The sequence below is a fragment of the Erpetoichthys calabaricus genome, chromosome 7 (assembly GCF_900747795.2).
Source record: "Erpetoichthys calabaricus chromosome 7, fErpCal1.3, whole genome shotgun sequence".
Lineage (NCBI taxonomy): Eukaryota > Metazoa > Chordata > Cladistia > Polypteriformes > Polypteridae > Erpetoichthys > Erpetoichthys calabaricus.
The window spans coordinates 29,789,797-29,812,614 of NC_041400.2; the positions used below are offsets into that span (position 1 = coordinate 29,789,797).

Genomic DNA, 22,818 nt, shown 5'->3' on the forward strand with positions numbered 1-22,818 from the left:
ACTAGGTATATGTTTTATAACACCTTTAGGTTTTGACATGACAAGCAGGAAAATGCCCTTCTACTATCTCAATTGGCCTCTTTTACAGATTCAAATCTGCTACTTTCTGAAATTATTATTTTACTTATCAAAGCCTACACCCATGCTCTAATCTGAATGAATCCCCACAGCTAGAGTAAAGATAGCATAGAAGTAAATTTTTCCCCCGCCGGGGAGCAAGGGCACAATTTAAGATGTGAAAAGTTTACCATTCATGCTGTAATGATGATTTAAGTGCAGCGCCGGTTTCATTTGATGTGGGATTGCCTTTACAATTAAGTACATTCTTGCAGTTTCTCTTGCTAGAAAATAACTTCATTATATGTCATTATTTTGCCAATTATACCTTCCCTTCAAATAAAGAAACACTGTTTCCTGCTTCTTATGAGGCATAATAGTCTGAAGAATACAAGCTGCCAAATTACTTTTTTCTTATCTTTTTTTATATGCACACAAAAACATGATGATCATCATTAGATGTTTCTTGTTCTGTCAGCATGTGGCTGGGAACTTGTTGTAGATTTATTGTGTCTGGGCAGGCAGAGGCTAGCCTAGAAATCAAAAGGGTTATGGAATAAAATCCCACGACTACCTCACTGTGGTACCTCAGATGAGTTAGTAAACTCACCTGCTGGCCTCCTTTCTAGTAATGTGTTGTACGCTGTTGCCATAGAGGCTTCTCTTGTGCTTGAAAACCTTAGCTTCTTATGCTTTCAATCTCACACTTTCTTTCAACCTCAGTACAGAGATGAAATGCTGGGAGAAAAATGTTATAACACATCAAATGCAACAGAGGCTGCTCATGCCAGTGAACACTCTTGTTTAGACTGCCAGGGCTGAGTGAAAAGCATTTATGTCTTCGGAGATTCTCGGCATTGGGGTTCCAACACGGTGTCTGGTATCCTGAAATACAGAAGCCTGATGGGGGGTTTTTGAATATAAGCAGACTGGGAAAGGGGCAAATTATGGTGCAATTGTGTGACTCTTGATATTCTTATTTATTGTAAGAGACTGAAGGTCAATCCATTTCTGCCCCATTGTCTCCAAAGCTTAACTCTTAATAGAGCTGAATCTTCTGGAGACACCAGCCCCTCTTCAGTTATACTAGAAGACACTCTCTTCATAACATCAGGTTCTTTTGCAGAAGATGACTTGTCATCAGCTCTCAGCTCTTACTAGCGAGAAGCTTTGTGCTGTCTGGCAAAGCCTCTGTGGACGAACCAGACAGTGTGTGCACTCAATACGTATTGCAATGATTAAAGAAATAGTCATTCCGCTTGGACGTTTTTGCATTTTGTTGCATTAAAATATATAGATTTTTTTGCATTTTACATTGTTTTCCTTTTTGATAACTACAAATAAAAAGACTGTAACAAACTCCATAATTGTTAATATTTGGGAGAAATATCAGTAATGAATCTTTTAAGATCGGTCTTTAGTAGCTCCCATCTTAAGGCTCAGTTTTCCTCTCTGTTAACCAGTAGCTGTAAGGCCACAGCATTACCTCATACCCCATTATGTGACACCAGGGTTCAGTACCCTCATAGCATATTTACAAAACGATTCTACTTATGTTTTGTAATAGTTTGTATGAAGCCACATACTCACCAGCTGTAAGATTCCCCAGATGTCTGTTTAACCTTAACTTATGGGAGATATCTTTAGTGCACTTTTAAAGATAACTGGTAGCCTAAGAATCTGTTTAGCATGTTTTTTATACAGTTTGTCATTTTCCGTTGTTGTAGTAGTAATTGTAGTTGTAGTAATGTTAGAGAATACTTGTGCAGACTCAGGAAGAAGGTGCAAACTTCACAGAGTGACCAGAATTCAGTACTCTGGTGTGTGGGGCAAATGTGCTAAGTGCATCAACACCATGTCAAGCCGTTGTTATTTATACATTCAATAATTTGGCAGGATTTAAAGAACTTTGCTCCCATCTTGACATTAATTAGGAATTTGAGTTGATCAGTGGAAAAGTAATTCTATATTGTATTCCTATACATTGTAAATACATGAAAAGCTGCTACATCTCCATTCTCCATTACTTTTGGAGCATATTTCTTGATTTCCCTCTTTGGAAGAGCCCTTACCTACTAATAAGTTCACTTTGTGGCTATATTACAGCTTGGAATGACGTCCTGGTTATAACTGTGCTGCTCAAGAATTTTGATTTTTTTTTTTTTTTAAACCAGTCTAGTTAGAGCCTGAAAGCCAATTACATAGTACTGGAGTTGTGAATCACACCCAGGTGCCAGGAGCTGTAAAGCAACAGTGACATGACAAAGGCATGCTGACCAAAGCGTGTGATGAGGAACATGTTCAGGAAATTTGCTTGCAACAAAAAAGGCATTGAGCTAATGGACTGCCATTGCAGGTTTCAGGCAGTCACTGTGGAACTTAATTTAGTGGGCACTTACATTAAAATATTAGCCTTAAGTTGTATGCCTTGCAATGGCCGGCCTGCTGCTTTTGAAAAGCTAATGTTCCCCGCTAGAGCTAGAGGCATCCAAATCAAGATATACCCAAAATAAGTACCACCTAACTTTTACACTTTTTTGTGAATGAATGCACATAATGTGGTGCTGTATATTGCATAGTACGGCTGCCCTTTTTTTTACATGGGTTGGTGTTTTCTCTCTATTTCTAGATAGCATTTCTCCTGTTATGTTTTGTTTCTCCACATTTTGTTTTTTCATTTTTGTATTTATACATAAACCTGAATCTGTGTTTGTCCGACATGCAAGTCCACACATTATCTCTGGCAGATTTTGCACATACCCTTCATTTACCCAGGGGATGACCTTAGCCTATCTTTTGCTCTAAAATTTAGCCAGTTCTCCAAATCCATGGCAGTGCTATGTACTCCTGCTTGCGTTTGTCTCGTATGCAGATCCATACTGTTGAACTTATTGCCACTAAATTTTTGCGCAGATTTCCCCATTTGTACAAGGAAACAGTATAGGCTGTGCTTTGCTCCAAAATTTAGTTAGTTCCCCATCCCTGGGCAGCACTGATTGGTGTACCCAACGTGGCAAGCATCAGGTCCTACCAATGTGGTAATATACTGTACTAGCCAACCCATGGCATAGCATACACCGCATAATTATGTATTGATGGATGAACACTTCCTGAAAGACACAGTTGCCCAAATGGGGTGGGTTTGAGGATACGACTGTAGGTGAATGAAAAGATGGAACTCTGGAGAGGGCAACATACAATTGTCCGTGACTGGCAATTAGAGGACCGCCGTCGCACGCTCATTCAGTGATTCACATCTGCGACAAACATGATTTTTCTTAGATGGTCCTGTCGCGTCCATCCTCGCACTCAAAGCATACACACTGCCTGGTCATGTGCCCGCTCGCAAGAGCAACTGACAGAGACCCACCCACCAACTGTAAGACCATGGGATACCCCTCACAAACTGTTTTACACGCTGCATACAGCGATTCACATCGAAGCATACACACTGCCTGGTCATGTGCCCGGTCGCAAGAGCAACTCACAGAGACACGCCCACCAACTCTGAGACCATGGGATACCCCTCGCAAACTGTTTTACACGCTGCATACAGCGATTCACATCCGTGACAAACATGCCTCTTCTTAGATGGCCCTGCTACGTCCACCCTTGTTCTCGAAGCATACACACCGCCTGGTCATGTGCCCATTTGCAAGAGCAACTCACGGAGACCCGCCCACCAACTCTAAGACCATAGCGTGTAAAACAGTTTGCGATGGTGGACGCGGTCGTGCGTCATAACTGAAAAGAATAATGAAAAGTCAACGTGGCTCAGAGGTGCATGCGGAATGTAGCAGAGACAAACGCGAATGACGCCCTGTTTTGTGAGTTGCTGCGTCCGAGTTGGTGGGTGTGGCTCTGCGAATTGTCGTTGTATCCAATGACACCGTGTTTTGTGAGTTGCTGCGTCCGAGTTGGTGGGCGTGGCTCTGCGAGTTGTCGTCGTATCCAATGGTCTTAGAGTTGGTGGGCGTGGCTCCGTCCTGTGTGCTTCATGGGTGTCTTGCTTGCGCTGGCGGCTGCTTAGTGAATTATATATATAGATATGTGATGGACACAGTATTACCAGGGTGGGATTACCTAGTGTTAAATGTTTTAACATAGGCACACATTTGTCACCGTTTGGTTTTGTTGGTGCACTGCGATGCAACAGTGTCACCCACTATTTTTACTCAGCCAGTTTCTCAACCAGTTTTGGTTGCTGCATTATCTACAAGACTGCTGAATAGATTCTGGCTTTCTGTGTTCAAAAATGGATAGTTTAATAATCATAAGAGAAGTACTGTAGTGTGCTTAGCACTGAGCTGTAGATTACTGAGTTCAAATCTCAGCCTGATTACTAATTGTATTTAGTTTACATATTCTACAATTTTAATGTGAGTTTGCCCCAGGTACAGTGGAACCTTGGTTCACGACCATAAATCTTTCACACGGGGAAAAAAATGAACATTTGAAAAATCCGTAATTTAATAAACCACCAAGAAAAGTAACATTGCAACAATGCAGGCTACGAACCGATCGCTGTAAACAGAAGTGAAAACAAAAACAAGCCCAGTGCATTCTTTAACTGCCTTCTCTACCTTATGCGTCCAGCTCTCTCTCTCTCTCTCTCGCTCGCTCTCTCTCTCGTGAGTGCGTGTCTCTGTCTCGCGCCTGTGTGTGTCTCTCTCTCTCCGTGCGCCTGTGTGTGTGTGTGTGTGTGTCTCTCGCGCCTGTGTGTGTGTCTCTCTCTTGCGCTTCTGTGTGTGTGTATCTCTCTCACACGCCTGTGTGTGTGTGTGTGTCTCTCGCGCCTGTGTGTGTGTCTCTCTCTTGCGCTTCTGTGTGTGTGTGTGTGTGTGTGTGTGTATCTCTCTCACACGCCTGTGTGTGTGTGTGTGTCTCTCTCGCGCCTGTGTGTGTGTCTCTCTCTTGTGTGTGTGTGTCACGCTCTCTCGCTCTCTCTCTCTTGCTCGCTGCACAGGAAATGCACAGGGAGAGACTGAACATGTACAAACTGAAATGGAAACTGGCTTGTTTGTATACCGAGTGTGTGGTCGTGAACAGATGCAAAAGTTTGCCGAACTTTTTGGTCGTAAACCGATTTGTACGTGTTCCGAGGTGTTCGTGAACCGAGGTTCCACTGTATTCTAATTTCTGCCTGCATGCTAAAGCTCTAGCAGGTTAAACTGACGACTCCAAATTGCTCCAGTGAGAGTAAATGTGGGTGTGTGCCCTGCGGTGAACTATAAACCGTCCAGGGTTGCTTCCTGTCTCGTACATAAAGTTGTCAGGATGGGCTCCAACCCCACACAATGTAGTCTTGGAAAATAAATAGAGTGGGTAAATTGTGAAGTTTACTTAGGAAAGTTAAAGGCAAAATTTTCTCAAAAAACACGCTCATGCCACATGCTCTTTGCTGTGTAGGCCACTCAATAAAACATGATCTTGTGTGTGTGTGTGCAGCACAACAGTGTGTGCTTTGTGAAATTACACGTGGCTGTTCATTCTCTTCTGGCACACCATATTCCTGGCCCCAAGAGTTCAAAAGTCAAATGTACAAGGTAACAGTCTCCTCTTTGTTCCCTATAAAAGTCGCTTTATCTACACACATAGAAATGGCATTCAGCAGTTCCAAATCTCTTCTTCTGACAAACACCATTTTGAGTTATTCTGACCTCTAGAAAAAGAGAGAAAAAAGTCATTCAAACAAGAGAAATAAGTCCTCTGCTCTTCTGTGTTCTGGTGTGTTTCAGTTAAGGGTTTTCATTGATACACAGCTTCAGGGAGAATGGATTATAGTCCATGTTGGAAAATTGAGCTTCATAAAGGGGAGCATGTCCTGTGGATTTTTCCTAATCTGTCTAATGGATGGCGCTTTCTTAAGCCTTTGTATCAGCTGTCATTTTGGGTCCCTTACCTCTGTGTCTGCAAGTACTGTGCCCTACAGGCTTGATTTTGGTTTCCTCAAAAGCAGAAAAAGTCAAGGCTGACACCTGAAGATGAGACTTCTTGTCTGCACAAAGGCTTTCTTCTAAGCTGATAATTAAAGAAAGAAACATCTTGAAGCGCGTTTCCATTTTAGCTACTGGGGAGGCAGGGATGTTGGAAAAGAAGCTTGCTTTCTTTTTCATAATTCTCATGGGACAACAGAACAGACCACTTGAGCTGCTATCAAAGGATGTTGCTTTGTTTTAAACATGCCTGGTATGAACGAGTGGACTGGCATCCTGTCCAGATTTGGTCACTACTTACCACCCACTGCTGCTGAGATAGGCTGCTGCTCCCTGCAACCTCACATGTGAATTAAATGTGTTCAGTAAAAGGCTAGAGGTGAAAGATGTTACATAAAATGAAAAGGGTTTATTGTGTTTGAGAAGGCAGCAGGACTCCCACTTTGAAGTAGACAAACAAATGAAAACATTATGACTGAAGAGAAGAGGCATGGAAAAACAGGCAGTTTTTATTCATGAGGAGGAAAAAAATAACAGAAATAAGAACCATATTGTGGAGCAGACTTGGTAAGTGTATTTCTGTTTGCTATAAGTCACGCAAATGTAAGTGCCGTAGTGATGCAGTGCTCCTTTGCTCATGGCACACAGATCTGGCTGACCAACAAGAGTTGTCTCTGGGCCTTAAAGCATAAGAAGTAGAAAGACCTTTGAAGTGGACTGTCTTGGGAAAAGTCTGTTTGCTGGCATTGTTCTTCTATTTTGCTACATATACTGCTTAAAAAAATTAAAGGAACACTTTTTAATCCGAGTATAGCATCAAGTCAATGAAACTGGGCTATTGATCTAGTCAGTTAAGTAGCAGAGGGGCTTGTTAATCAGTTTCAGCTGCTTTGGTGTTAATGAAATTAACAACAGGTGCACTAGAAGGGGCAACAATGAGATGACCCCCAAAACAGGAATAGTTTAACAGGGGGAGGCCACTGACATTTTTCCCTCGTCATCTTTTCTGACTGTTTTTTCACTAGTTTTGCATTTGGCTATGGTCAGTGTCACTACTGGTAGCATGAGGCGATACCTGGACCCTACAGAGGTCGCACAGGTAGTCCAACTTCTCCAGGATGGCACATCAAGGGCATACAGTAGAATCCAGGAGACAGGCAGTTACTCTAGGAGAGCTGGACAGGGGCGTAGAAGGTCCTTAAGCCATCAGCAGGACCGGTATCTGGTCCTTTGGGCAAGGAGGAACAGGATGAGCACTGCCAGAGTCCAACAAAATGACCTCCAACAGTTGGCCACTGGTGTGAATGTCTCTGACCAAACAATCAGAAACAGACTTCATGAGGGTGGCATGAGGTCCCGGCATCCTCTAATGGGCCCTGTGCTCACTGCCTGGCACCGTGGAGCTCAATTGGCATTTGCCATAGAATACCAGAATTGACAAGTCCCCTACTGGCACTATGTGCTTTTCACAAATGAAAGCAGGTTCACCCTGAACACATGTGACAGACGTGAAAGGGTCTGGAGCAGCCGTGAAGAACGTTATACTGCCTGTAACATCGTTCAGCGTGACCAGTTTGGTGGTGGGTCAGGGATGGCCTGGGGAGGCATATCCATGGAGGGATGCACAGACCTCCACAGGCTAGACAACGGCACCTTGACTGCCATTAGGTATCGGGATGAAATCCTTGGATCCATTGTCAGACCCTATGCTGGTGCAGTGGGTCCTGGGTTCCTTCTGGTGCACGACAATGCCCGGCCTCATGTGGCAAGAGTATGCAGGCAGTTCCTGGAGGATGAAGTAATTGATACTACTGACTGACACAAAGAAGTGTGAATGAAAGCTGACATAGACACAGGGAGAAGATGCAAATTCCACATCATATGTTACTGGGATGGGGTTCTGGCTCCTTCTCCTAGAGTTGTGATGCAGTAACACTAACCTGCTGTGCCTCTACAAATGCAGCCCTAACAGTTACCAAGCAGTGCAGATTATAATGCAGTTTGACTGTAGAGTCAGGTTCTGAGACAGTGATGTTCAATTAGAGATCGTGTGTGCCCTGCAGGGCCTTCAAACCTGACATGCCAGAGAGGGTTCAGCCGCCTGCTAGCCTCATTAGACTTCCAAAAGTTAACTCAAGAATAAGGTGAATGGAAAAGGGATATAATGTATATTCCACATGTTTACTACCGCTTCCAGTATCTCATACACAATGTCTGGCTTTGCTATCAGTCAGTGGAAAAATTCTCCTTGGAATCGCTTTTTTATCTTTGGCTGAGCAAGGCAGCACTTGTACTGGATCATCTTTTGAAGCGAGGCAGCGTGGGCTGATACAGCCACAAAGCGTTTCTAGAACCTGCGTGATTTTAGAGACGGTGCTCAATGGTAGAGGCAACTTGGACATAATTTATGTTACCTGTGGTTAGACATGAAAAGGTAGGCTTCTAGACTGCTGCGTTTATGTGTGTGTGCTTCATTCAGTTATACCTATGAATAACTTTACGTTGACACTTGAATGATTTTATCATTCACTGAGAATTTTGGGATCACCTCACAACTAGCAGAGCATCTGCATGTGATTTTTAATACTGAACCATAATAAAACTTCATTAATGTTACACACTAGTTTCAATTATGGCCATTTACATTTATAATAGTGACCTAATGCCTTGAGTATGTTCACCTGGCTTCACTGAATGTTGATAGAGTATACAAACAAGGACAGAATATATACCTCATTTTTCCTTGATCAAGTATTACTGTATTGTCAAGTTGAGATCTGTCAAGTTCCCCAAGGTGCCGCTTTCATCTTGGCTATTTGAAAACGTGTTCACTGCTTCCTAACTTTTGTGCAAACTGTCCTCATGACCATTCTGAATCAGAACTTCAAATGGTAACCTCACTTGCACTAAGCCAGTTTAGAGTCACTAATTAACACGACATGCATATCTTTGAAATGATGAACTAGAAACTCCCAGAGAGCCAGGGAGAATGTTCATGTTCTACACAATGATTGGGCATGGGATTGAAATCAGAATGTTAGAGCAGTGATGCAGCAACATCCAACACTGTGATACACCAATAATATAATATTGGACAGAACAGCAATGCAATGGTTACTGCTGGTATTTCATAGACCCAAAGTGTTGTGTTGCAAACCCACTATTGGTTATTGTCTGTGTGCAGTCTGAACAAGCAGCCTTTAAGGTTTAACTTTCTGGTACTACAGTTTTCCTCTTCATCTCAAAGACATGCTAGTTGGGCTAAATTGCAATTCCAGATTGACTCTCCATGACTGCAAGTGTGGTTGTGTGTGTGAGTGGGCCATGCAATGGACTGGTGCCCTGTCCACAGACTGTTTCCTGCCTTGTGCCCAGTGCTGCATGGCTGCACTTTGGATCCCTGTTAATATGAATTGGATTAAGCATGCCTGAGAATATTATTTTTTTATTAAATTAACCTCTGAAAAACACACTTTTATTTTATATACCTGCACTCTCTCTCTCTCCTCATATACTGTATATGTGTGTGTGTGTGCGTGTGTGTGTGTGTGTGTGTGTATATATATATATATATATACTAGGGGGTACGCCCCTGCTCGCTTCACTCGCCAACCTCCCCGGCTTGTGCTATGCGCCAGTCACTTCGCGACTCTGCTGCTCATGTTGTGAAGAGGGGGGCTGAACGCACCCCAAGGAGACACGGTCGCTTCTCTGAAACCCCCTCTTAAACGGTGATACAATGGGAAACAAATACAGTTTTTTTTTACCTCCTCTTTGCTCGATCAGCTGCTGGCTTGCTGCTGCTGTGCCGTGTGATCTGCATCTCGCAAAGCGCTTTGAACATTTAAAAGCCTGTACAGCAGCTGTCCTACTCTTTGTCTTTTATTTCTGGCCCCGGGCGTGGTGAAATCTCTTGGCACAAAGTCTCGTCTCGCAGGACGTGAGTTCTTGGTATTTTTAAGTTTATTATTTAAAAACAGAATACGAATCTGAAAATATAACATGACATTAAAGTTTGATAAATGCTGAAAAGAATGATACCAAACATATATATATGTAGGTTTTAAAATAAGCCTGATTTAAAGCGTGACAAAAAATGTGATATAAAAACGTCACATAAAATGTTGCACTTTTAGGCTTACAATTTTATATATATAGAGAGTAGATATGTGTGTGTGTGTGTGTGTGTGTGTATATATATATATATATATATATATATATATACACCGTATATATTCATGGCATTCGTAGTCTGAATCACAATCTGATTATATGGGTGGTTACCTACCAGGTAATGATTGTAGTTGGTCAGCAAGTCGGCTAACATCAGCCACGGTGCCCTCTTTCAGTTGCGAGAAGCAGATCATAGAATGGTTGAAATAGTTTTACTGTCCAATAATGCAAAGAGTATATGACATGTGTTTCGCCCTAATTCTGGGCTCATAAGGTGTACACACTCACTGATTCCCCGAGAGGGGGGGTGCAGTGAGTGTGTACGCCCCCCATATATACAGTATATGCACACATACACATATACAAATATCAGACGCAACATTTCAGACAAATGCTTATGATTGTTGTCCAGTGGGACCAGTCTGTGTGACAGTGGGTTTGTCACTGATAATGACACATTCACTTTAAGGTCCCACTCAAAGGTCAGCAGTTTTTACACATGGACCTTTATATATTTGTAATTTTATGTATATATCAGGAGTGTATTGCATGTTTAGAGATAATTTTTCTCTTCACAATACCAGGAACATGTCCTCCAGCTACTATCTCGGCCTTATCTCTTGTTTAAGTTGATAGCACTCATTGTAGCATAACAAGTTGTACAAACTGCTTTTGTCTTTGTTTTTATTTGCTTTGATAGCGCACCCTCATGAAGGCAGAAATTCAGTCATGTTGCAGCAGATTTTAAGAAGTTGGTTTTTTTTTTTTTGTAAATGTTCTGTCTTTCCCTGCTCAGCTTATATTGTTGTTTTAACCCTTAAGTAAGCATACTTCCTGTCATTCTTCACATTTTGAATAGTCTATAAAGAGAAAGGTCAGCAGGTTGATTAGCAGTAACTGCCAGACTCTTGCCTGAGTGGAGAGGTGCTTGTTTCATAATGAATAAAATGTCAGCTTGGGCCATATAGAAAACAGAAGCCAGTCCTGGCCTGGCAGCCTGGCAGGCAGAGATCAATCTGCACCGAGCTTGAAATCATTCCACACTGGTCGGTGTTTAAGTCCAGTTGTTTAGCCATTAATTAGTTCATAGACACAACCTCCTGTTGTTTTGTACCTGTTTTTCATCAAATATGTCTCTGTCTCAAAAGTGTGCGATGAAACTTTCACTGCGGTGTTGGAGATGCTCTGTTTCTGTTTGCAGAAGTCTGTCTGGACTATAAGTTGTAAAATTTAACTAAGGTGGTATACTGTACAGTATGTTTTTATTTGTATGTGAAATGTAGCAGTAACATCTTCTTTTACTCTTAAAGAATTCTGAATTGATGATGGTAAGTTTTAAAGGAAATAATGAATAGAAATTTTAGATAAAGACATTTTTAATTAGAAATAAAATTATTCTTTTATTAGGCATTCATAGGCATAAATAATAGGTTAATTTCTGCTGAAAGGTTTCATAAACAGGCTACCAGGAATAAAAATAACTCAACTTTACCCGTTAAACTTGCCTAACATTCTTATTTACCTGTTGTAAATAAAATTAGAACAAATATGAGTATGGATGAGGGAAGTATGCACAGATTACATTCAAAAACCAAATCAATTCATGGTTTACTTTCTTTTTTTGTCTTACAAATGTGGATCCCTTTTTTCTGACCTTTCTCCCTTCCACTACAGCAAGCTACAGGTAGTTGTGTAACGTCCATCCTCTTTATTGTCAATTCAAGAGAAATGGTTATGAATTTATAAATGAATTAACAAGGAGGTCAGAACATCCATCCACCCATCTGGTTTTTGAAGCCAGATTTTCAATAAAAGATCTTGGGAGTACCAAAGCCTCTCCTGATTGAAACCAAACGAAGGACACAAGTCCATCATATGGAATACTGTAATAATGATAACAATAATAATAACAATTCTTCTTATGATTATTATTAGTCATAGTAGTAGTAGTAGTAGTAGTTTTAATTAAATTTATACACTGCTCTTTTATCTACTCCAAGCACTTTACGTAGAGAGACGAGAGTCACTACAACTACCACCAATTGGCAGCCTCTGCCTGGATGATGTGATATCAAGCATTCTTGTGCATTGCGCTCACAACACATTAGCTATTAGGTGGTGAAGGGGTATGAGAGAGAGAGAGAAAGTGAGAGTTAGTCAGTGTGGGGCAGAGGATGGTTAGCGACCCGAATGATCAAGCCATGGTGGGCAATTTAGTCAGTACATCGGAAAACACCCTACTCTTCTCATTTTTAGAGCACAGTGTCCCTGTTACTGCACTCTGATTCCACACACAAACCACAACATCTCTGCCAGCAGCAACGCAAGATTTCCTGGTTGGTCTCCCATCCAAGTACAGGCTGGGCCCAGACATGTTAGCTTCAGGTAGATTACCGGTACCTGTTCTGAAGTGCAGGTGGTATGGCTGCATAACAAACATCTTGGCTTGCACTTACGCTTATTGAGACCGTTTGGAGATACCAGGTAATGTACAGTAAGTTTAGGAGAAACTCCACAGATACACCCAGAGAAGAAGCAAACTCCACACAGACAGTTGGAAACATGGATGATTTCTTCATGTGCTATTGGATTAATAAAGTAATGTGGAGCTACAATGCAGTTACAGCCAACAATAAGAAGCAGAGCGCTCCCATCAATATAGTACCGTATTTGTGGTCTAAGTCAGGGATATGCTTAAACACAGCTAGGTGATCATCATTGAATAAAAACAAATAGCAAAGGAGTTTAACATAAAAATGACAGAGGGAGGACATAGGGTAAAGTGGAGAAATCAGTACATCTTGACTGCATGCTTAGAAATGGGACTTCAACTTCAGTTTGGATTTAAAAACAGAAGTTAATGGGCCCATAAAGTTTAGTTGAGTGTACACCAGGGGACACTTTGTCCTTCTACTCATCTGTACACCACTCAGATGTTCATTTCAAGGTGGAACAGAGGTTAAAGACAATTAAAAATTGGCCCTGTTAGGTCATGCTCCATTTCGTGGGTAGTGGATGTGTAGTAAGAATCCCAAACTGAGATGCTGATTTAATAACAGTTAGTAATTTGATGCAAGTGTATGTTCGTCTCCCAAATTATTTAATACAATGAAATGAGGAAGCTCTATTTCCACAAAAAAAACTTAGAGTAAAAACAAAAAATTATGTTATATTGTTAATCGTTGAATAATTGTACTGAAAATACAACAATGCAGACTTTGTGACAACCTCTAACTACCTGTGTGAGTCCAAGTGCGCCATTTAACCTTCAGGGGTCTCAGGTGAGATTGCACATAGACAGTCAGATGTATACAAAATACACTATAATAAGATATAGTGTATATATGAAATGGATCATAGTTATCATAGTAATCATAGTTCCGGCACCGCCAAGAGTGGCAGCCTTTTCAGTAGCTCCGTGTATGACTGTATGTGTACTTTTCTACTTTTATTTTTCTATTTTTATTTATTGATCACTCTTGTGAATTTCCCCTTGGGATTAATAAAGTATCTATCTATCTATCTATCTATCTATCTATCTATCTATCTATCTATCTATCTATCTATCTATCTATCTATCTATCTATCTATCTATCTATCTATCTATCTATCTATCTGGATCATGTAAGACAGATAGCTAGATAAGAAATGTGTTGATAGATAGATGATGCAGATAGGAAATACACTGTATAAAAAACATAAATGTGAACGGCAAGATGAGACAGATAGATTGATAGAAAAGACTGTAGTATAGATAGTGATGTATGAAATGCACTTAGATAGAAAAGGCATTATAAGATAGATAGATAGATGTGAAAGGCACTATATAATAGATGATGTTAAAGGTACTATATGGTAGATAGATAGATAGATAGATAGATAGATAGATAGATAGATAGATAGATAGATAGATAGATAACACTTTACATAAAGTACCATCTATGGACTGGTGTTTATTATGAAATGTGTTTCATGATGCACTCTGTCTCATCTGTCCTTCCTTAAATAGCCTTTGCGGCTGGTACCATCATTTTATTTTTCATCTTGCAGTAATAATGCATTCAGCTTATTAATGAGACTGCCTTTGAAAGGTGCTATATAACATAACACTTGATTTATAAGTAAGTGTTTTTTTTTTATCGTCTGGCATAAAAACTTCTGCTTTCTTTCCCTTTTTAAATGGTGAATGCACATTTATGACGTTTCAGTTTCATAACACGTCATACGTATTCAGGCTATTGATATCTTGCAGTTCATCCTCTGGAGAATTACTCACAGATGTCAAGTCTGCAGGAATAGTGTTTAACTTCTACAAGTGCACTCACCTTTGAGGACATGACTACTAATAGTAGCGATGGTTGGTCCTCTCTGTATGGTAGCAAAAATAAAGTGTTCAGAGTACTGCAAACTTTTCTGGTTTGCACGACAATGTGGGTGACAACACAAGACACATTGGAGTGGACTCACTTATTTGAACGTTGTTACATGTGAAAGCCATTTTTATGTCAGAGCTATGTTGCATGATTAAACCAAATATTTTTAAATTCCTAGTTATTTTTTCAGTTCTTTACAGTAAGCTCATTAAGATCCTAAATAGTACCTTCATCAGGTATTTCAGTGTTTTCATTGAGACTTTTAAATTGTTTGTGAAAGTTCAAAAACATACATGCTGTTTTTGCAGCGGACTCTAAAAATGCTATTGTGTGTGTGTGTGTGTGTGTGTGGGTTGGCAGTGGACTCTTACAAACTGGCATCCAGTCTAAAGGGACTCCATCTTGCAATTGTTCTTGCTAGCTGAAGAGATTAATACAGTAGCAGACAGGTTGATGTTTTCTTTCTTTCTTTCTTTCTTTCTTTCTTTCTTTCTTTCTTTCTTTCTTTCTTTCTTTCTTTCTTTCTTTCTTTCTTTCTTTAAAATATTTTATAGAAAGGTCTTCACTGAGAAGCATTGAAGTATCTTTAAAAGATAAGTGTAACAGTCTTATTGAATCAACACTAAATGTAATATTAATAAGATGCAACAGAGTTGTTTCATACAATATCATAAGCAAATAATGTGTCAATGTTCAAAAGAGCTCTAGTGAAATGTACAAAACTTTGTTAGAATGCTTACATGATGAATCTGAGAGGGGCCAATTTTTAAGGGATGCATTTTTGGACAGTTTTATCTGCTTTGTATACTAAAGGTCCTCTTTAAGAGGGTAAGTGTGTTATCATTATTTTTACATTTGGTTCTGTTTTCTCTATATTCAATCGTTTGTTCCAGTACAAGTAGGCAGGAGGCAGATGTCAGAACTAAAATAATTGTTTTTGCTATAAAACTTAAAAACTGACAACACATAGAAAAGAAAAAGGTCTCTGCACATCGCTGCTGAAAAGTACTTGGGGACGCTGCAGTGAGCAGGTTCTTTTGACTGTGTTGTGTCTTTTCATAATTGAATGTTTGTGGCCCTGAAAGCTATGGGATCCACTCTTAGCTGTAGTTATAGAGCCTTCTGCCAAGCAAGTACTGTACATTGCATGTTTTTTTATTTGCATTAAAATCACCAATGAACAATATGTTGTTGTTCTTTAATGATGAGTTTTGTTTTTTTTTTTTCAGAGAATTTGTGTTTGTTAATTTTTGCATATAAAATTTACTTGTGTTTGTTCTCTTCATTTTGACTGTTGACCTGCCCCTTTTGTTTCAAAGCTTTTTGCCTTCATAATTTGGTGGTCTAACACAGAAATCTGCCTATGGTCTTGCAGAGTGAAGTCCGGTGTCCCCCTTTTTTCACTTACTGTATTACATACATTGAGCCAATTACATTTTTAAAGTGAGTCCAACTACAGGCACTGGGTCCCCTAGCTATATGCAATATTATTATCTTTGATGCTGAGAAACGCTTATTCACTCAGTTTCATGTGCTTTTCATGGTGAAAGTCATAGTGACCAGAGCAGGCGCTCATTTCTAGGGAGTTTCCAACCCAACTAAGAGAGAGAATCCTTTTAGAGTGTCTTGGATCTGCCCGGGTCTTCCCTTAGTAGGCTAAGCCTTTTACTCCTCACTACATTATTCTGTTTACCTCTGAAGGCTTCTAATAATAAGCATAAGTTCAAACATATGTCTCAATTTGTAATTTGGTGCACACACAATCCAGTGTCTCTGAGCGGCCCAGGACCATTCCCAAATACTCCTATGCCTTCTCTTCAAGAAGATAGGTTAGGTAAAGCACTTTTATGTTATATTTCAGCCAGAGTTTTATCGCTTGCTCAGGATTGTTCTTTGTTTATTTAAACATTTTGTTTTTCAAATATTATTTTGTATATTGTTATTAATTCAATTTTTTATTTGTGTTTTATTTGTTTAAAATATTTTTGTTTATGAATCATTTTTGCATTTTGTGTTATATTAGGAATATATGTATTAGTTTTGTCATCTGCCCTGTTCCTTTTATATTGAGTCCAATGAGGCAGGGGATTACCCCAGCTATATTAACACTAGAATTACCAGAGCCTACGAAAAAACTCGTAAATCCGTCCCACCTTAAATCGCGTCTTAGATCCGTTTGCACCTCTCCGCCAGAGTCCTTTGTCATCTAAATGTGCTGATAAACAAAAGCTACTAGCAGCCAGCTATTCCATCCCCCCACCGACTTAGAATGAATTTCTCCTAGCACATGGCTTGCCTTGATTTGATTATGTGGGATTGAAGTGGAGTTTTATAGTGGAAATAATATAGTGTTATTTGGAATACACGCATTTCATGTGTGTTCTGTTCCGTTCAGTAGTCTGTGCAAACACATTTTTAAAACAGAAACGTTTTTCATATTCTAATAGTAAATGACAAAATGTAGGCATAAACTATATAACGTATGAAGCCTGAAGTCCATATATCAAAGAAACACTTTCACAAAAGGTACAAATAAGAGAACACGTGCGCTGTTATTCAAAAATATAACTGCACAATAAAAAAAGCCGCGTTACCATGCCATATTGACACTCTTACTGCAACCGCCGCGGTGGCGTAATGGTATCAGCTTCTGACTGGGAATCAGAGGGTGGCGAGTTCGATCCCGCACGGCTCCACTTCGAGAAGTGAACTGCTCTTATTCTTACAATTTTAGAATAATCAACATAAATTTGATTTCAGTCTGTAACAGCCGGTGTAACTTATGATACTGGTAAAGGTTAGCTTTTTTTTTTTTTTTTTTTAATTCACTTTTCATTCTCGCAGTCACATTCAGAATCAATCCATACAACCCCATCTGACATAAAGACGCGCTATAGGTCTGCAGTGTACCACGATGCATACTACCGCAAAAAAAAGGGTTCTGACACACAAACGCTGGCGAAGCTGCCTTCTTCGTATCTCACCGTCACTTGAAATCATCAGTTCTTAGCTGCTTATCAATCCATACAACCCCATCTGACACAGCTGTTTTCACATAAATAAAGTGTACTTTTATTCAAGACTATAACCGAAGAATAAAGAAAGCAAGTTACAGTTGGTGGTTGATACGACAGCTTGCGTGGTGCAATGCTAAGAACTGCTGATTTCAAGTGACGGTGAGATACGAAGAAGGCAGCTTCGCCAGCGTTTGTGTGTCAGAACCCTTTTGTGGGGGGGGGCGGTAGTATGCATCGTGGTACACTGCAGACCTATAGCGCGTCTTTATGTCAGATGGGGTTGTATGGATTGATTCTGAATGCGACTGCGAGAATGAAAAGTGAATTAAAAAAAAAAAAAAAAAGCTAACCTTTACCAGTATCATAAGTTACACCGGCTGTTACAGACTGAAATCAAATTTATGTTGTTATTCTAAAATTGTAAGAGTAAGAGCAGTTCATTTCTCAAAGTGGAGCCGTGCAGGATCGAACTCACCACCCTCTGTTTCCCAGTCAGGAACTGATACCATTATGCCACCGCAGCGGTTGTAGTAAGTGTGTGAATGTGGCATGCTAACGCGGCTTTTTTTAAAAGCGCACGTGTTCTCTTATTTGTACCTTTTGTGAAAGTGTTTCTTTGATATGTGGACTTCAGGCTTCATACGTTATATAGTTTATGCCTACATTTTGTCATTTACTATTAGAATATGAAAAACGTTTCTGTTTTAAAAATGTGTTTGCACAGACTACTGAACGGAACAGAACACACATGAAATGCGTGTATTCCAAATAACACTATATTATTTCCACTATAAAACTCCACTTCAATCCCACATAATCAAATCAAGGCAAGCCATGTGCTAGGAGAAATTCGTTCTAAGTCGGTGGGGGGATGGAATAGCTGGCTGCTAGTAGCTTTTGTTTATCAGCACATTTAGATGACAAAGGACTCTGGCGGAGAGGTGCAAACGGATCTAAGACGCGATTTAAGGTGGGACGGATTTACGAGTTTTTTCGTAGGCTCTGGTAATTCTAGTGTTAAAGGAGTAGTGTCAGTCTACCCTGCAGCTTTGGCATTGTGTTTTGTAGTGAGGCCTGTTCAGTGGGCCAAAACCAGCCAAAGAGGACAGGTCTGGCTTATGTGGTATTTCTGAGGCCTGCACTCCGCTTTCTGAGCTTTATTATTTTCAAGAATCCCAATATTTTCTTCATACTGTTGTACGTTTGTAACAATGATTGTTACTGCCCTAGAGATAAAGAAAAATGGCTGAACTGTAGAGATTTTACACAGATATTGATAAACTCGTATCTCCAGTTATATACTAGCCATCCCAACAATGACCTGAACTCTGCTGCCGGAAGAACATTTCAGAGAGATGGAGGAGGATCTCCTTTCCATAGTCCATCTTGGAGTATACCAACTAAGAACTTCACTACATATTATGCTGTGTATAATTGTACGTGACAAATAAAATTTGATTTGATATGTAAAAAGTGTAAATGTGAAAAATCGGCCCACAGCTGCTCACATAGGGGGAATAGTGTAGTCGGCAAGATAAGGCTAAATGCACTTAAAAGTGTGACTTTATTTCAGAGCGGTTTCCTTCGGAGGCTTTCAGAGGTAAAATACTGTATACAAGATCATTTCACTTTAGAAGCAAGCTATATAGGTGTTTTGCTTGAATGCTACATGTAACATACACCACCTAGGCACTAACTGAATTTATTTTCCTTTGAAGATGCTTGACCCAAACATGTACATTTTTTTTGACAGCCGATGTGATTCAACAGGGAACACTTAAAAGATTTCTGACATCTGCACTTGTACTTAAAGAATGCCCTTTTGTGTTTTCAAAGGGATGAGTCTCGTGAAGAAGGATTTTGCCAGCCCTACCGGGGGATTGCATGTGCTCGATTCATTGGAAACAGGACCATATACGTGGACTCTCTCCAGATGCAAGGGGAAATTGAAAACCGAATTACTGGTAAAAAGTGCTCCCTTAGTACTTAGCAATAACAAGACATTTGGTTTGCTTACTTTGATGCAGACAATAAGAAAACAGAAGCTGATTGCCTGCTTCCACTATGTAATGCAAATATGCATGTATGCATTTGTCTATGCATTATTACTGCACTTATAAGTTTGTTCCGGACTACAATCTGGGCCTTGGTTGGATTGCTTAGAGGGGCATCTTTCAGGTATAATTTGACTGTTCTCCTTACCTTTACCTTTATGATAATTACAACTACCGAATTTAAACTTTAAGATATTAGGGTAAAAGACTAATTCAGGAGCAGTTGTGACACTACAAGTTAAAGCCTTTGGAAGAAATGCACAACTCAAAGTATATTCTATAGTGCAGTTTGTCAAATAACACGAGTTCCCCCAAGAGTATAATTTTAGTATTGCCTCTTACACTCCATTAAATGGAGAAGAGAGACACCTTGTGGCAATTCTAGGAATTTCAAGCCAGTAGAGACTTACTTCATGTATTTCAAGTCTTTCAGGCTTCATTTATATGGCTGAATATTTCAGACAAAATTAAACAAATACATATGAAAATAAATAATTGTATTGTAAATACAAAATATATTGTATATTTGTGACAATAAATATATAAATAATGCGGTGACGTGTGATTGCATGTAATTAAATGTGTCATTAAATATGCTGTTTGTACTTGTTAATGTAGTCATTTATTTCAGTGACACCACATACAATATTAAATAAAGTTTGAAAAGAAAAGCTGTCATTTTTACCCATCACGTTGAGAGGGTGGGCTCTATTGAGTACTGTGTTTTGATTGGTGAATTGTCAGTAGGAGGGATGCTCACAATTGCAACTTTGCACACACCCTGTGAGCCATCGGATTCCCAAGGCAAGCAGACCCCCAGTTGCTCAAAGCTGTAACTGAGTGCATCTGTCATGAACACAAGTGTAAGAAAAATGACTGCAGAAGGCAGCACCTTTAATTCAAAGAGCTCTGAATTCGTTATCCTCTCAGACGTCTGCATGTGAGGGATGGTGTCCACCGATAAAAATGGCACTCAATGGATTTATCCACGCTGTACCAACTCTACCAACAATTCAGCAATCAAAGCACAGTATTTGCAAAACTCCACTCTCTCAACTAAAGGGTGTAAATGACAGCTTTCAAGATGTATTTTATGTTGCATTAATGAACTCCACATACATGCAGTGTCACTAAAATAACTGAAGAAAGAATTAAATATTTGCTTATTTATTTCTTTTACTTTTCAGTTTTATTGCTCAATACATTTATACGTCCAATTTTATTGATTTTGTTTTGGCATATTTAAAATAAGTAATATGGTGGTGCAATGTTTAGCTGTCTAACTGGTCCACTTTGTTAAGTTCAGATCTCCTGCCCAGTCATTTCATGATCAGAATTAGTGAATTATGTTCTTGTCCACGTGGAATTCCTTCCACGCCTCCAAAGATCAGACTGTTAAGTTTGTTTTTATTAGTGGGTTCTGAAGTGGACTAGTGCTCTGTCCTGGGCTTGTTCTGGCCTTGCACCCAATGCTCCCAGCATAGACCCTGGACCTCCCACAGCCCTGTTCAGAATGTTGTTTTGTCTTAAATTACGGTCTGACTGGGCGCTTTTCTCCTCCAATATAAATAAAGATGAGGACCAATTTGTTCTTTGAGTCTTTAATTGTCAGTTTGAATTTTCACATGACTACAAGTTACTATTTTTTCTAAGTCACATTTCGTAGTAACATGCTGATGAGCTAATCAGTACTTGACTTAAAAGAATAATTAGACTGGCTATAGGAAGGTTGCCTAATTTTACTTTAAAGAAGATACTCCAGTACGGGTACATCTTACAGTAATAAAAGCACTTTTGACAAAATGTCTTTGATTATATCAGCAATGTTAAAGCCATTTTTCTCTGATCTGTGTTATCACCTTTGTTCATACAGATCTTGATGTCTTGATACTGGTGTGAACATAGTATCACATGTCTAAGCTCTTTTCAGAGTGCAGCTCAAATGCAAAGTGGTCAGCAAGTGGATCCAGTTTAATTAAACCACAGAACTACAGATGGTGGACTCTGATTGTCACTTTTTAAAGGCATTTAAGTCCGCTGCCTAGATGATTCAACCGCTCCAGTGCACCCTGCTGTGTTAGTATGATACATACGGAGGATGGAGACTGGCAATAAAAGTCTGACAACCTTAAGAGACAGAGTGACTAATTTTTATGTTTATGGTGCAATACGAGTGTTAGACACACATTTTTGAGTTGTTGACCATCAAGCTGTAAAATTAGTGGCTTGGTATGTTTCCTTTTGTGTAATCTTTGATTTTATTGCTCTTGTATTTTCTTCTGCAGCGGCATTTACAATGATTGGTACTTCAACTCACCTGTCCGACCAGTGCTCCCAGTTTGCCATCCCCTCTTTCTGCCATTACGTGTTCCCCCTGTGTGATGAGCGTTCCCGAATACCGAAGCAGCGGGAGCTTTGCAGGGATGAATGTGAGGTCCTGGAGAATGACTTGTGTCGGACTGAGTACATGATTGCCCGGTCTAACCCACTCATTCTGATGCAACTCCAGCTGCCAAACTGTGATGACCTCGCACTCCCAGATACTTTGGAGGCAGAAAACTGCATGAGGATTGGCATTCCCGTTGAGAAGCTGAGAAGATGTAAGTGCCGCAATGCTTAGAAGAATATGTCTTGGCGAGCCTTTTGGCATTAGTGCAAACAGATTTTGGGTGTGTTCTTTTGAAAAGCCAGTTAGCTGCTAATTTATTTTTGACATGCACTGTTGATGTATGGCAGTTGTCCACAAATCTTGTTCTGAATGACCATAACCTGATAATCAGACAGCAGTGAATTTCATGAGCCCACAGCGTTCAAAGTGTGTTGAAATTGTTTATAAAAGCTTATGAATAGATTCATTTTGTGAAGCTGCTTTTCATTATTTTGTTTTAAAAAATACCCATGATCCAAGAGCTAAAGTTCCATTCATTTCTTTTTACAACTATGACATAAAAGGGAGCAGCAGTTGCTGGTAATTTACATAGTTTCATAGACCACTCATTTTTGTACATGATTTCTGTCAACTTCTACAGCTTTATGCCAGCGAGAAACAAGAGTGATCAACCCTTTGTTGTAGTTGTCTGAATTCTACACTCACGGCCACTTAGGCAGTGACTTTGTCACTACTCCCATACCTTTACCCATGGATAACATGTGTAACAAGGCGCTATATAATCGCCCGACCCGACACAGGGGGCACGTATAAAATCAA

At 39.9% G+C, this 22,818-nt stretch overlaps 1 protein-coding gene across 1 annotated transcript in view; it reads left to right on the forward strand.

The window, feature by feature from the left end:
* The window catches only part of ror2 (receptor tyrosine kinase-like orphan receptor 2), a 245,078-nt gene that overhangs the window by 213,013 nt on the left and 9,247 nt on the right, over positions 1-22,818 (forward strand). Inside the window, 2 exon segments of the mRNA XM_028804876.2 lie at positions 19,393-19,520; positions 21,896-22,210. Of these exon segments, the coding sequence (XP_028660709.1) occupies positions 19,393-19,520; positions 21,896-22,210 (443 nt within the window).